This window comes from Myotis davidii, unplaced genomic scaffold (genome assembly GCF_000327345.1).
Source record: "Myotis davidii unplaced genomic scaffold, ASM32734v1 scaffold129, whole genome shotgun sequence".
NCBI classification, from domain to species: domain Eukaryota; kingdom Metazoa; phylum Chordata; class Mammalia; order Chiroptera; family Vespertilionidae; genus Myotis; species Myotis davidii.
The window spans coordinates 617,850-633,296 of NW_006383019.1; the positions used below are offsets into that span (position 1 = coordinate 617,850).

Below are 15,447 nucleotides of genomic sequence, written 5' to 3' on the forward strand. Positions count from 1 at the left end.
GGGGGCAGACGCTCAATGCAGGAGCTGCCCCCTGGTGGTCAGTGTGCTCCCACAGGGGGAGCTCTGCTCAACCACAAGCCAGGCTGACGGATGCCAGCACAGCGGTGGTGGCGGGAGCCTCTCCTGCCTCCTCAGCAGCGCTAATGATGTCCAATTGCAGCTTAGGCCTGCTCCCTGCTGGCAAGTGGACATCCCTCAAGGGCTGCCGGGCTGCCAGAGGGATGTCTGACTGCCAGCTTAGATGTCTTAAACCAGCAGGTGGACATCCCTTGAGGGGTCCCGACTGTGAGAGGGCACAGGCTGGGCTGAGGGACCCCCCCGCGAGTGCACAAATTTTTGTGCACCGGGCCTCTAGTTTTCAATAAATACAGAGAAAAGTATGTATAGAGAAAAATATATTTTCTCCTTATGATTTTAATTTTTTTCTCTAGCTTTACTTTATTGTTAGAATATAGTATATAATCCCTATACATACAAAAGATGTGTTAATCAACTGTTCATGTTATTGGTAAGGCTTCCAGTCAATAGTAGGCTATGTGTACTTAAGTTTTAAGGGAGTCAAAATTCACAGATTCTCAACTCTGCCCTAATACCAGTGTTGTTCAAGAGTTAACCATATTACATTTCCACTGTTCCAAGGAAGAATGAGAACTCTATATTGGATAAAAGATATTAAGAAGCATTTAAACATAGAGACAGGTGGGTGTATAACAGCAAATACATTAAATGAGAAGTTGCAAGGTACCACTATTTGAGTAAACATTTGTTCAAGGCTAGCTGATGACTCCTAAGACAGATGTTAGGTTCTAAGGTCAACCTAAAACACCAAATACAGCTTAGATGTTTTGTAAATACAGCTGAATACAAATATACCATCTTTCAATTAGCCTAATGCATTCGTTTTTTACAGCAGTTAGCTTCTTTCTTCAGGTCCATCTCAGTTGAAATGGCTACCCTTGCTTAGGGGCTATGTTTAAAACAACAATGAGGAGGCGGGTTTCCATCCACCACGAGCAGGTGAACTATGACAATAATGAATAATTTCTACAAGAAAATACATGTATGACATAACTCCAAAGTAAGTATCATGTCTTAAAAACATTATCTAATTGAATTTCCCACAAAACTCCGATATTTTTTTAAGATATACTTTTATTGAGTTCAGAGAGGAAGAGAGAGGGAGAGAGAGATAGAAACATCAATGATGAGAGAGAATCATTGATCAGCTGCCTTCTGCATGCCCCCCACTGGGAATTGAGCTGGCAACCCGGGCATGTGCCCTCACTGGGAATCGAACAGTGACCTCTTGGTTCATAGGCTGATGCTCAACCACTGACTCACACCAACCAGGCAAAACTCCGATATTTTAGAAGAAAAATTTGACAAGGATAAAGTGGCTTCTCAATGGTGAAACTGGAATGCAAATCCAGCTGTGTGGCCATGTCTTTCTCATATTTTTGATAATGCATGGAAGTCCTGAGAGGCATACAAAGTTTCTAAAAAGAATTTTGATGGTATTTCTTGTTTAAATTTATTTAACATAGCCCTGGCCAGGCACCTCAGTTGATTAAAGCATCATCCAGATATGCCAAGGTTGTGGGTTTGATCCCTGGTCAGGGCACAAGAGCCAAATGAATGCGTCAATAAGTGGAACAACAAATTGATGTTTCTCTCTCTTCCTCTGTCTCACTAAAATCAAGCAATAAATAAAAATAAAAAATAAAGAGGATGTACCATCCTCACTTAAAAAACATGAATTTATTTAACATATAGTTAAGAAAAATACTACCAATATTTATTTTGTTGCTCTTATTTTTATGTAGCAATATGCTCTTAGGAAGTGGCAATCCATACCTGAGAATGACAGACAGCTGTAGGGGAGGTCATCTATGCAGGAACACAGGGCAGGAGATGTATTCCCCATGCACCATGTCATCTCACTGACTGCTGGTCTACCTTATATATCTTCCATTATAACTTAAATATATACATATGTACATATATATGTATATGTGTGTGTGTGTATGCAATTATGTCTGTATCTTTCATTTTTAAAAATGTTACCTAATCTCTAATTCATTGCTCTCCTTGTTTGGTTATAGAACAGTCTATAACTGTTGGTTTACTACAGCACTTCTTCCTCTTAAAGGACACCGCTTTGTGTTATCTATTTTGATCTAAGAACACATGAGCTCTTATAAGTAATTACTTTAAAACTATTCAAAAGTTACTTATGTTTGGGAAATGTCACATTGCCCGACTGCTACCTTCACAGCTGGAGCTGAATGCCTGTAGAGACCAGTCATGTCAATCACATGTCCACACAGGTCTTTCCCACAGTGCGGGCCTTTCCGGGGCTACAGACTGACGTCCCTCACAGCTTCCAACTAGACGCTTCGCCACCTGATGTTCTGCTGCTTCTATGCCCTGCCTTCGTGCCTTTGTTCACTCTATGCCTGTGCCCGAAGTGCAATTTTCTCAAAATGTTTCTTATTGTTATGCACTAAACAAATCTAAAAGGCGTTTGTAGCTCTAGAGCAGGGGTGGGCAAACTTTTTGACTCGAGGGCCACAATGGGTTCTTAAACTAGACCGGAGGGCCGGAACAAAAGCATGGATGGAGTGTTTGTGTGAATATAAATTCAAAGTAAACATCATTACATAAAAGGGTACGGTCTTTTTTTTTTTTAGTTTTATTCATTTCAAACGGGCTGTAGTTTGCCCACGGCTGCTCTAGAGTGAAAACAAATTAGTAAGTATTCGGTCTCTCAGGTGTCAAACAATGTCTTGATTTTCACTTTTGAATTTCAATATAAGTATACATATGACAGTAAAAACAAACAGGGTAAGATGATAATCTACTAGGAAACACATACATCTTAATCTCCAACCCCAACAATAAGAACCCAAGAAATATATCACAAAAATTTTTCATCAGTATTGGATACTACGGAAAAATATCTACTCCCCCTAGGCTTTGAAGAATTTCTGCTACGTAGAGAATAAGGTGGAAAATATGGAAAGAAAATACTAAGGGTTTACTAGTATCTCCAATTCCCTTTCAAAGAAAATAAAGATATGGGTAAACCCTGCTCATGTCCCCTATACCAGGGGCCAGGGCTGGGCGCAGCATGGATGCCCAGACAGCATGCGGAGCATTCTACCTGCAAAGGATCAGTGACGTTCAGATATGACTGTCCTGGGAGACCAGGGCTGGTTGATTCCAGGCACAAAGGGCAAAGCAGAAAGGGCAGATGGGGAGGAAAGCCACAGCACATGTCCTAAAACAGCAGCAGGCCAAGTAAGACGAGACTGAGAAAGCTGGCTCCCACCTTCTTTTGTCACCAAACAGAAGACACTGGACACGAGTGAATGTCCACCCGTGCGCACCTGTTCCTCTGTGCTTGTCTGAGCTCCTGGGTCTCTGACATGTAACACAAACTTACCCAGTTTAAGGCAGAAGAAGCTCCTTTAAAGGAGTCAGGCACAATGCACAGGCAAAAATAAAGGAAGAGAATAACTGAACAGAGGAGATATTCATACATTTACGACAGGAAACAGAATTAGACACTTGATAGCACCTGCCTCAAGAACACAATGAAATTCCAGGAAATAATAAACTGAAAGGAAAGAATTTAAAAATGATATCAGCAATTTAATAATTACATTATAATATTTTAAAGTAGAACGAACTCAAGAGAAAAAGAAATGAGGACATATTGGAAAAATCTCTCTGAATAGAGATGACATGAACAATGTGAGGTGGCATTTCAGTCAGTGGGCAAAGGACAACTGCACGCCTGGATGTCATGTGGAAGGAAAAGACCTCCACCTCGCACCACTCAGCAAGCAAAGAAAGATAAAATGTGTGTGTGTAGAAAATAGGAGAGGAAAAGGCAATAGTCTATCTGTACATGGTTGGGGTGGGGGAAATCTTACACAGAAACAAAGTCCGGTAAAGAAAAGCAGTAATGGAAAAATACCGACAACCTATTCCATAACAATGTAAAATTTTCCATGAAAAAGATAAAGCCAAAATACCCAAACTGCAAGGGGATAAACACCTCCCCCTTGCCCCCCGCCAATAAAACAATCAGCATAAGTGTTAAACTAGCAATTCTCAAAAGAGAAATACAAATGGCTGCCATATGAACACATGCTCAGAGAAAGGTGAACTGAAGTGCTAGGGAGAGCGCGCTTTTTGCTCACCCTGTGGGCAAGAATCAAGATGCGAACTATCTGCCACTGCCAAGGCTGTGTGTAAACAGGCACTGGCAGCAGGAGTAACGTGTCCCCAGTCTCAGGTAAGCTATCTGGCGCCGTCTATTACAATGAAAGGTGTGCGCATTCTCTAAGGCAGCAGTCACACTCTCAGGAACCCATCCTATCACCATAAAACACAAGTCTAGAAGGCTACGTGAATCAGGATGGTTACAGTATTATTTGGAAAGAAAAAAACCTGAAAATATAACCCTGATGTTCATCAGTATGACAGTATTTGAATATTCTAGGGTACATCCAACGCCTGGGATTCCATGCAGTTATGTCAACCTGAAAGGATGCCCACAATACATGTGCTGAGTGAAACGTGAACGTCCAGAGTAATGTACAGATACAATCCCATTTTTGTAAAAAATATATCAATTAACCGTGTGTGTGTGTGTGTGTGTGTGTGTGTGTGTGTGTATTCACATGAGTAAAGTGGGAGGTAAAGAAAAATATGTACTGTGAACACTGATTACCTTAGAGGGTGGTACTAGAGGGTAAGAAAGATTAACATTTTTCTTTATACATCTCCATTTTGTTACCAGCAAACCTAAATATTATTTCATAAGAAGAAATCCAATACATTAAAGCACCGAAAGATCTGTTTTTAAATTTCAACAAAAATAAAACAAATCTAGACTTCAAATTTTACGTGATATATTTTCCAATAGTTTTGCTTTAAAAAATAATTTATGTGAAATCAGTATTTTGCTCCTTGCTCTCTTGTTTTAATAATAAAATCACGTAATAATGACATTCATATTTAAAATGAGCCTCCTGACTATAATTTGTATTGGAAGTCCAGCTTGCTACCTCAAATTCTAGCTATCTGACATGGCTTTAAAGTTCTGAAACTATGTGCACTAGAAAAGTGAGAACAAAGGACTTTAAAGGCCCTGCAGAAATGTGGCCAGTGATTTTTTTAAAAATCAGGCAACAGACTCTTCTAAATAATCACATTTATTTAGCATTTCATAAACGCTTACATATAAAAATATCCAGCAGACCCAGGAGTAGACAGAGCAAGACATGGGGCGCAAACACAGCTGGGCACTTGAAGCTGAGGTTGAACTTGTCTTATGGTTTAATGTGAAAACACTCGGCAAATGGATTTTAACTCATTCTAAGAATCCTCAATCTGAGGTAAAGCTCCCAATAGATACATTTCTATCCAGTAGGTCTCCAGTGTGACACCACAACATCCTCCTGAGTTAGAGTATCCTGTTCCTGGTTCCGTGGATCAGATGAAACTCCTGTCTTCTCCTGTGGATAAGGTAGCTGCTAACGACCCAATGCACCTGGACTGTGCACGAGTTCCTCGCATGAGAACTGCGGGTAGGATTTGCTGAACTGGTACAGATCTTCACAAACGTAAGTACTTCCAAAAGTTTAAAATCACACTTTGAACTCTATGCTTCTGGATTTTAAAAGTCTTTAAGTTTCCAGAGTAAGTTTTATTCATGAGGCTGTGATTGTAGTTGTTTTCAATTAGATTCCAATAAGCATTGTCACCGAAATAAGCTACTGGCTTAACTACACCGTTTATTATCAACCAAACACCTACTACTGTTGAGCCCAGCAGGGAATATTGGAAATCAGACCGGAACTTGTGGGTGGCTTGTTTCAGATGCAGCAACGAAGTCAGACCCGGCCTGTGCCTGTGCCGGCTCGGCAAGCCTTGCTATGAGGAAAGGACTAACTTCGGAGTGAGATGTCACAGAGATGGCTTCCTCTTGCCTTACACAGTGTTAATCCCACGATTATCAGGCACCATATTCAAAAGGAAGCATGGAGATAAACTCCACAGGGCGCACACGCCTGGGTCCTCGCATTCACCAGCGCCCTGCACTGGCTAGGCCACTGCTCCCTAAACACTAGCTGTGCATCGAAATGCTTTTCACAACAGACTCATACTTTGGTCTTTGTGTGTGTTTTCAGAATTTCATTTTATGCTCCAAGTAAAAGCCTGCTGAATCTTCTGAGAAAAAGAGAAAAAAAGAGGGAGAATCATCTTTGTGTAATGAGTTGACTCCAAAAAAGTAGAAAAAATGGTTATGAGACTTGACTGCAATGATTGTGTGTGAGAAACAGTGGGTGCTACGAGGAGACAGCGTGGCTCTATAAAGAGGTAGTTTCTCCTCTACATGACTCCCCCTTTCAAAGAGCACTGGCTGTAGGTTCCCATCATGGCAGGGGCTGGGTCTTTCTTCCGTCAATGCTCTGCTAGCTGACAGAGACCACGGCGCTGTGGAAATAGAAATGGGAGGGGAGAGGCTGGTAAAGGAACTGCTTAATGCCACATGACCTCAGTCTACAAACCTAAGTACCACAGCTGACGCTGTTCCCCAGGAGAGCTAACACCCAGAGCAGGACTGACCTGCTTGAGTTCCTGGTTCCAATACTCTTGGAAGTCAGGAGGCTTCAGACAGGGAAAATGCTAAAGACTTCACAATGCCACATGAGGCTCCTCTGCTAGCTCCTCACCCACAGACAGCTGTGCTGGGGAGGCGGAGGTGCCCAGGAAATCAAAGTCAGGCTCTCTGAAAGTCACAGTGACTCTGCTTCCCTCTACTGTCTGCTAGTCACAGCCGAAGAAGAAAAAGAGAAAAAGGTTTATTTTATTATTTCAGCATAAAAATCCTAAAGGCCTCGGGGAAGCTCCTGTCCACACATTCCAAAGCAAATCTGTAAAGATGGGGGCTGGGGAGCAGGGAAGCAGACAGCTGTTTAGAATTCCTGGCTGTGCATCTAATGCCATAAACGCAAATTTAAGCTATGAAAAAATAAGTAGTCCAAGAGGGAAAGAATTCAGCTTGCTGGGGTACCAGAGGACCAGTTTCTGCAGACCGAATAAAATGCCGGAGGCTCCTGGCAATCAAAAGTACTAATGTGAGGCCTGCTCAGAAACTGCTCAGGAATCTCCCTGGGAACTGGCCCCCAGCCCTCAGAGCCAGGGATGCTGCATCGAAGCATCTGCAGCGAGAGCTGGAAAGATAACTAAGTGACAAGACTCTACAGCTCCCTTTCAGTGACAACCACGAAGTCCTGGGCGAGCAGCTGACGCATTGAAGCTGTAACAACACAAAGGGCGGCACAGGCACACGGCTGACATCAGGGCAGAACACGTGCGCACACGCAGAGTTAAAAGCCAATCCCAGAGAGTCTGGCGGTGATATGCAGCCATGCTGCTCGCGGAGAGGTGACAACACGAGAACAAGTGGTACAAGCTAAGTGGTGCACACACATTTTGAATCGCAGACAGGCTGTTTTAGAAACGAACACAGTTAATTAGGCACAGATGTGTAGTGTTTTCCATGACCTCTTTTTGAGACGTCTGCCATGGTGCTTATTGGTGTCTTATGATACACAGTGAAAACCGAGGAAGTCACCCTAAGATCAATGGTCTTTGCTGAGGGACCCCCTGGGCCTTCCCCCGCTGCTGTTGAGGGGCCGTGTCATGTGCTGCCATCGACAATGACTTTCTGTAGAAACACTGCGTGTGGCCCATCAAGTCCTTAAGTTGAGCTGCATGCATGTTCTCTGTCTGCCAGGCCCCAGGACTCAACGTTTCAGGGAAAAGGTTCGATGTTTTAATTTCAAGGAAAGTTTTCACTTCAGTGTCTTTCTCTTAATGGTTCAAAATGGAAAGAAGCCAGAGTTGAAAAGTTATTTATTATCTTTCCTCCATTAATTTGTACATGTCCAACAAAACACATCACTTGCAGATCCATGAAAACTATCCTGGCTTTTCCAATTTCTGGAAGAGAAAGATGAGGTCCACAGCCCAGCTGGACTATGGAAATGCCACCGTGGCAAGGAGGGTCCAAGGACTGCGCGGGAAGGAAGTGCTGCGGGCACCTGACTCTCAGCGGACCGATACTCTCAGGAACAGCAGAGCCTACGGGGCCTTAAAAACAACCTGCCGTTATCTCCTCGCTTACGAGAGGAAGGAGCTGGGTTGGGAAGGAAACCTTGCCAGTTGGTGGCAAAGAGGAGGCTCGAACCTCATTTTCCCGTATACCTTAGCATCAGTTATTCTGACTCTAAAAAATACCTTTGAAAACCCAATGGGACTGATGATGATCACTAATGAGCTAAGTTTTCAAACTAAAATACAAAACTACTTAATAGTCCACTTTGTCTAGTTACTGAGTTCTTGGTAATAAACACGAACTTCATTTGCCCTCCCACCAGCCTCACCATCTTCCCTCAAATGCCTGTATATGCAAATGAGGATGTAAATCAGTGAGTCCTGTGTTACGATCAAGGTGCTTTCAGATGCTCTTACCTGCTCTTGGTCGCACTTGGGAGACCTCGTCAGAGAGTTTTCTGCAAGTTCTCTGGCTGTGCCTGAACCAAGAATGACTTTTGAGTTCTCATTAGATGACTGTCAAAGTCAAACTGCCTTTCAGTCAAGAACCATCAGTCAAGAAGGGAACACTACGCCACTTCAGGACCTTTGAGGGTATGAGTTGGTTTCAAGTCTTGATCAAGTGGTAGGTTCAGGAAGTGGCTGAGCCATCAGTGAGTAGTAACTTTCAAATCACATAGTCAACTCTTTATAAGGGGCAGCTTGCGAGAGAGGCCCTGGCAGTTGTCTGAAGTGCTGCCCAATGCCGTGATCAGCAAGCACACACTGAAGCCTACAGGGTTTCAGTAATATGCCATGTTCTGGATTGGTGTGATTCTAACATTTGAAATGTTTTGCAATAAGGCATTAAACTGCTGGACTTTGGAGGTAGGTTTGCAAATCACTGGAAAATCAAAAGAGAAACATATTGTGTTAAAAAAAAAAAAGTGACCCTAAGTTTGAAGATGTAGGATACAGCATACGGAACACTAAATTGTCAAGACGCATGCCAACATGTCCTGTGATATCAGGGTTCAAGTTGAATAACTGGGGCTGCATCTTAGAGTCTATGTTAGAAACGCAGCATCTCAGCAGGATCTCCCTCTCAGGAGCATGCCTGCTCCTTTCCCTCCCCGCTTCCTTCCACACGGGCGTGCATCTCCTAAACTATAAGGCAGCAGCCGCCAACCTTTCGGACCTCAAGGACCACTAGTGGTCCATGGACCATTGGTTGGCAACCACTGCTCTAAGGGACTCCATGAGATTTGTAACCAGGGCAGCGATGGGCAGTGGCAGCTCACTCCTGAAGCTTTCTCTCACTCTCCAGTGGCTGACACAGCCCTGCCTTGGCTCACTTTTTTCCTGCAATGTTTCTGGAAAGCCAGAGCAGCCCTGCCTAGTCTCTTTCCTCTTGTTTTCTCTACCCTAGGCCCTTCCTTGTTCCCCAGCTTAATAACGTCCTCTCAAAATCACCTGAACGCATGTTGTGAAATCTTTCCTGCACAAAGTCAAGAACTCACACACTCCAGGCCGGCCCGAGGTCAGGTCCTTGCTTGGTAACATTTTCTGATGACCCAGATGGCCCTTGTTTCTGGAGCCTATGAAGCCCAGCTGGCTCACTCCTACCACCTCCTTCACCTTCAACTTCATCAGTAACAACTGGTGCCATTTTGGCATCAAGACCACAGGTACCATACAGTGCCGTAACTCAGATCACCTATAATTTACCTGAGCACCTGATGACATCACCAGAGATATTTAAACTGCAGATAAAGAGGATCTATCAGATTTTACTGCTTGCTTTCATTCCAACAAAAGAAATTTTGTCTTACATAAAAAAATTTTCTTGACTGAAAATCTTACAAACTCAGAAACTAGTTTATAATTTGTTCTGACCATTAACCTTTGTTTTTATTCTTCTGTTTCCATAAGCATATCTCTTATTAAATACCTGGCTGCTTGTTTTTAAAAAAAAGGAATGTGGCATCTCATACGATAACACAAACTCAAGACTTGTCTTTTACCATTTATCTTTAAAGCGGTGTACAAATGAAGTGATGCAAGTTACAATTTTGCCCCTCTTCCAAAAACACACAATATAAACCAAAACAAATGGACAAATAAAGGAAATACAAAAGAAAACTAGAATGACCTCAAAATGTTTCAATAGGGAACTCGATGAAATCTAGTTTTCCTATTCTTCTCCCTCAACTTAAAATTCACACGCTATGGTGGCCAGAGAGTACAGGCGTGACTATAAAATGATCTTGATTTTCAAAAGTGAACTGTGAAATCAGCTACACGTCTTAATCCTTCTCTTAGAGGCTATTTCATAGAAAAGTCATAAACAAAAGAATGAGGGATTGAAGCAAGTTTGACAAGAGAATCAAAATGGAATTCTGAGAAAATCTATTCTTTACAATGTCATAAAATTCATAACATATCAGACTCAAAATCTAGCCAATGAACCACCTCCTGATCCTGAAAACATAGAAAAAGGGCAAACCGTACAATGAGCATTCATCCCTCTCCCTTTCTGAAATCAATAAAAATATATTTTAAAAAATACTACATTTGGGAGACATCTGAAAATTCAAAATCTTTTCTTAATATTCAATAATTTCAAAGTTAAGGACATTTATTCCTGATTGTGGAAATATAACACTGCATTAGTTAAAGCCCAAAATATTATTTATAATCTTGTTTGTAAACCATTTAAGTTTTAACCATAATTAATGTTAGGAATACCTCCCTCTGAAATTTTGTTGTTAAAGCTTTCTGGAACCATACACTGTGTGATTTCCCTCCCTCAAGAACAGAAGCAGGAGTCATATATTAGCCAGATGTGTTTTCCACGCTCATTCTTTTTAACGAAGTGGCTTGTTTCAAAGGCTTTCTGAGGCAGCCTGCAGATGCTGCCCATACAGAAGCACGTCCCTGGGCCAGGAAGAGCGCGCCCTGCATCTGGCGACCCTTCCCACCGCACTGAGTGAGCCGGGCAGGTGCTGCCGCAGCTGCTGAGGAGTGCGCGTCCCAGCACTAACAGGCACTAGACCTCAGGAGCACCCTGGGCGTGACTTTTAACCTTTTAGCCCAGGAGATACTGGGCTAGAGCTTCTGTGCACGTGTAAGTGAAGAGCTTTCTCAACACCTTAAGCCAGAGAACGGCAGAGACCAGTACAGGAAGGAATGTTCCCGGGTGTGCATGGCAGTAGAGGTAGACAAGGGTACAACTTCAGCACAGAGACATAAAGCGTCACGGAGGGCAGTGCAAGGTGGTTAGTGAGAAGCCAAGCACTTCCGGGAGCCCTCAGACTCGGTGCCCCCACTCATGACCAACCTGCCGTGGCCCTGCATGTCCCCCAGCTCCTTCTGCAGCCTCGCGTTCTTCTCCTCTTCCTCCAGCAGCCTCCTCTTCACAGTGCGCAGCTCCTGCTGGGCCTCACACTTGATGTCATTGGCCACCACCACCGCCGTCTGCAGGTCCGCCTGAAAGCGCCTCCACTCCTCGGTTTCCTCCTGAGAATGCCAGAGCCACCACGCACATCAGACGCCCACCAGGGCTGGCACCCTGACGGGGCCTCCGGGTCCTCTGTGCCCAACACTGAGAAAGACCAGCTCGGCAGTCTTAGTGAGGCGCTGGCATCTCACTACAGGGAAAAGGCACAGGTGGGAGTCGGGCCTTCGTGCTGTCAGAGTTCTCCATCCTGAAACTGAATGGTCACTTTAATTTTACTTCCTGCCAACACTAACCTGGGCCCATGCCATGGAAATGCACTATGAAAAAACAGGCTAGGCTAGCGAGAGTAATCAGGGTATTTTTCAAAGGTTTCCAAACCTAAGGGGGATTCCGGTAAAGTGGTGGAGAAGGTCCCCATCCCTGCTGTAACCACATCTCACCTTTATCTGCTTAGTCAGAGTCTTTAGCTGCCTCTCCAGGTCTGCTTTCTGTCCCTCCAGCTTCATCACACTGCCTAGGAGCAAAGAAGTCAGACAGCAGTTGGCAGAGTTGTGAGACTCTTGGGAAAGGTGAGCAAGGTAGCAAGGAGCAGCTCCGGATTTGCAGCAGGAGCTAAAATCCACCCACTCTACTGTGAATCCCATCCTCAGCACCTGAACTCTGGGAGCCAGAAGCAGGAGGTTCTTCTAAAAGAGAGCACGGGATGAACTGAAAAACACGTGGGTTTTCGTCAGGTTACACGCAGGTGGCAGGCGCTGTGGGAAGAGACCTACAGCTCCTCACACTTGTTACCCCTCACCCTTGGCCTCCCTGAGCTCTGTACATATCGTCCTAAATGTGCCCAGTGCTGTGAGGCTTCTGGTGACAGACAGAGGAGATGACTAGTGAGTACCACGGTACCTTCCAGGCCCATTTCTAGAGCTGCAGTTCTTAATCACAGCGAAAACTCAGTCACTTGGGAGGCTTTTCAAAAGCACAGACGTCCAAGCCGCAGACTCTGACCACGGAGTTGGAATCCCCAGGGCAGAGGAATGTGGGTGTGTGTACTTTCAGAGCTTTCAGTGACGTGACTACCTCTCCCTCACTCAGAACATCTTTAGCTCCCTACTGTCTCCAGTTCTCTCACGTTACTGTCAGTCTTTTCACTTTGAATCTGATCATGTCCTCTCCCTAGTCACAATCCTTCAATGCTTCCTCGTGATCCACTGAAGAGCAGCAGTTGTCTATTAAGAATATGAATCAGAATTATCAGAGAAGCTTAAAAAGTCCCACAGGTTCAGGTCCTCCCCAGAAATTCTAATTCAGCATGTGAGGCCCAAGAATTTGTGTTTGGGTCAGTGCTGCAGAACGAGAAAATGCTCCGTAACGTTTTAATTCACTTTTCTGTCCATTTCCTTCAAGGATCTCATGAGGAGGAGTGATTATCCTTGGCTGGGTTTGTGTGTCCCTGGGCCTCCTAGTGAAAAGACATCTTAGTAATACCTTAATATCCCTGATAGAAGCTAAAAAGTTTCTTAAAGATGCATGGTCTGCATTATTGCCCGCTTGCATCTGTGATGATACAGGTGCAGGGAGTCTGCCTGACATGTGTTCTGGACATTAATTACATGCTTCTTGCTGGTGTGCCTGTGCCGACTTCGAAGGGTTTGGGACAACACAACCGAATTCTCAACAGCAGTGTATCACTAAGTGAAAAACCAAACCAAACCAGACCTCTTTGACTTTCTACTTCTCAAGTATGATGCTGTTTGAAATACACTGACCACTGACCATGGTGCTGGGCCTTCTCCTGCATTCTCAAGCATGACTACTGAGGACAGCCTGAAGACACTGACCCCAGATGGCCATGCTTTAGAGTTCTACCACATGTCAGTTCTAATGAACACTGGACTTGACACTCCCCTTAATCAAGGAGAACTGTACACAGTCAATTCTCATCATCTGTTAGTTACACGGAGGTGCCATGCAAACCCAATGAGGAAATATTAAACTACTAGAGGCCCGATGCACGAAATCCGTGCACTCAGGGGGGTTCCTCAGCCCAGCCTGCGCCCTCTTGCAATCCAGGAGCCTTTGGGGGATGTCCGACTGAGGCCGTCAGTCGGACATCCTTAACACTGCTGCAGAGGCAGGAGAAGCTCCCACCACCACTGCTGCGCTCGCCAGCCATGAACCCAGCTTCTGGCTCAGCAGCATTCCCCCTGTGGGAGTGCACTGACCACCAGGGGGCACCTCCTGTGTTGAGTGTCTGCCCCCTGGTGGTCTGCTTATCATAGTGACTGGTGGTTCTGCTGTTTGGTCAATTTGCATATTAGCCTATTATTATATAGGATTGCTTCAACAGGAAATACAGGGTTACGGTCCTATGAGCCTCTGGTCACATTTTCATAAAATGAAATGCTATTTGTGTTTTATTTACTTACTTACTTATTTATATCTGTATTGCTGAAAGTATTATATATGACCACCCTTTTCCCCAATGAACCCTTATAGTGCACCTCCATCCCCCACCCCAGGCCTTCACCACCCTATTTTCTGTATCCATGGCTAATGCATATATGCATACAAGCTCTTTTTTAAAATATATATTCTTTTTATTTTAGAGAGGAAGGGAGAGGGAGAAAGATAGAAACATCAATGATGACACTTCTGCATACTATTCTCTGGAGTAAATGTCCCACAGCTTTTTTATCCACTCATCTGCTGATGAACACTTGGGCTGTTTCCAGACCTTGGCTATTGTAAATTGTGCTGCTATGAACACAGGGGTGCACACATTCTGATTGGTGTTTTGGGTTTCTTAGGATATTCCTAGAAGTGGGATCACTGGGTCAAATGGCAGTTTCATATTTAATTTTTTGAGGAAACTCCATACTGTTTTCCATAATGGCTGCAATAGTCTGCATTCCCACCAGCAGTGTACCTGGGTTCCCTTTTCTCCACATCCTCACCAGCACTTGTCATTTGTTCATTTGCTGATGGAAGCCATTCTGACAGGTGTGAGGTGGTACCGCATAGTCGTTTTAATTTGCATCTCTCGGAGATTAGTGACTTTGAGCATTTTTTTTTCATATGTCTCTTGGCCATCTGTATGTCCTCTTTGGAGACATATCTATTTAGGTCCTTTGCCCATTTTTCAATTAGATTGTCTTCCTTTTGTTAAGTTGTATGAGTTCCTTATATATTTTGGATATTAACTCTTTATCAGATGTATCATTCATTGCCAGATATGTTCTCCCATACGGTGGTTTCTTTTTATTTTGTTGATGGGTTTTGTTTTGTTTTTGTTTTTTTGCTGTGCAGAACTTTTTATTTTGATGCAGTCCCATTTATTTTCTTCTTAGTTTACTTTGCCCTAGGAGATGTATCTATAAACATATTGCTATGAGAGGTGTCTGAGATTTTGCTGCCTATGGTTTCTTCTGGGATTTTTATGGTTTCATGACTTACATTTCAGTTTTATATCCATTTTGACTTTACTCTTGTGTATGGTGTAAGCTGGTGGTCTAGTTAAAATTTTTTCCATGTATCTGTCCAATTTTCCCAACACCATTTATTGAAGAGACTCTCTTGACTCCCATATTCTCTTGCCTCCTTTGTCAAATAATTGAGCATAATAATTCGCTTGGGTCAATTTCTGGGTTCTCTTTTCTGTTCCATTGCTCTATATGCCTATTCTTATGCCAGTTCTAGGCTGTTTTGAGTACAGTAGCTTTGTAGTATAATTTGAAATCTGGCAATGTGATTCCTCCATCTTTGTTTTTCTCAAAATTGCTGCAGCTATTCGGGGTCTTTTTTTGGTTCCATATAAGTTTTTGGAGTATTTGTTCTAGCACTGTGAAATATGCCATTGGTATTTTAATAGGGATTGC

General features: G+C 43.5%; 1 protein-coding gene across 14 annotated transcripts in view; it reads right to left on the reverse strand.

The window, feature by feature from the left end:
- Window positions 1-15,447, reverse strand: part of SPECC1 (sperm antigen with calponin homology and coiled-coil domains 1) — a 273,056-nt gene that overhangs the window by 62,085 nt on the left and 195,524 nt on the right. For 11 of the 14 annotated variants that reach the window (XM_015558364.1, XM_015558363.1, XM_015558365.1 and 8 more), the window contains exons 6-7: window positions 12,016-12,089; window positions 11,456-11,634 (exon numbers count right to left, since the gene is read on the reverse strand). In XM_015558364.1, the coding sequence (XP_015413850.1) occupies window positions 11,456-11,634; window positions 12,016-12,089 (253 nt within the window). Of the gene's footprint in view, window positions 1-5,207; window positions 6,511-6,642; window positions 6,844-8,851; window positions 9,020-11,455; window positions 11,635-12,015; window positions 12,090-15,447 lie in introns of those variants that run through there. The other 3 variants (XR_001512445.1, XM_006779291.2, XM_006779290.2) reach the window with 3 other exon arrangements.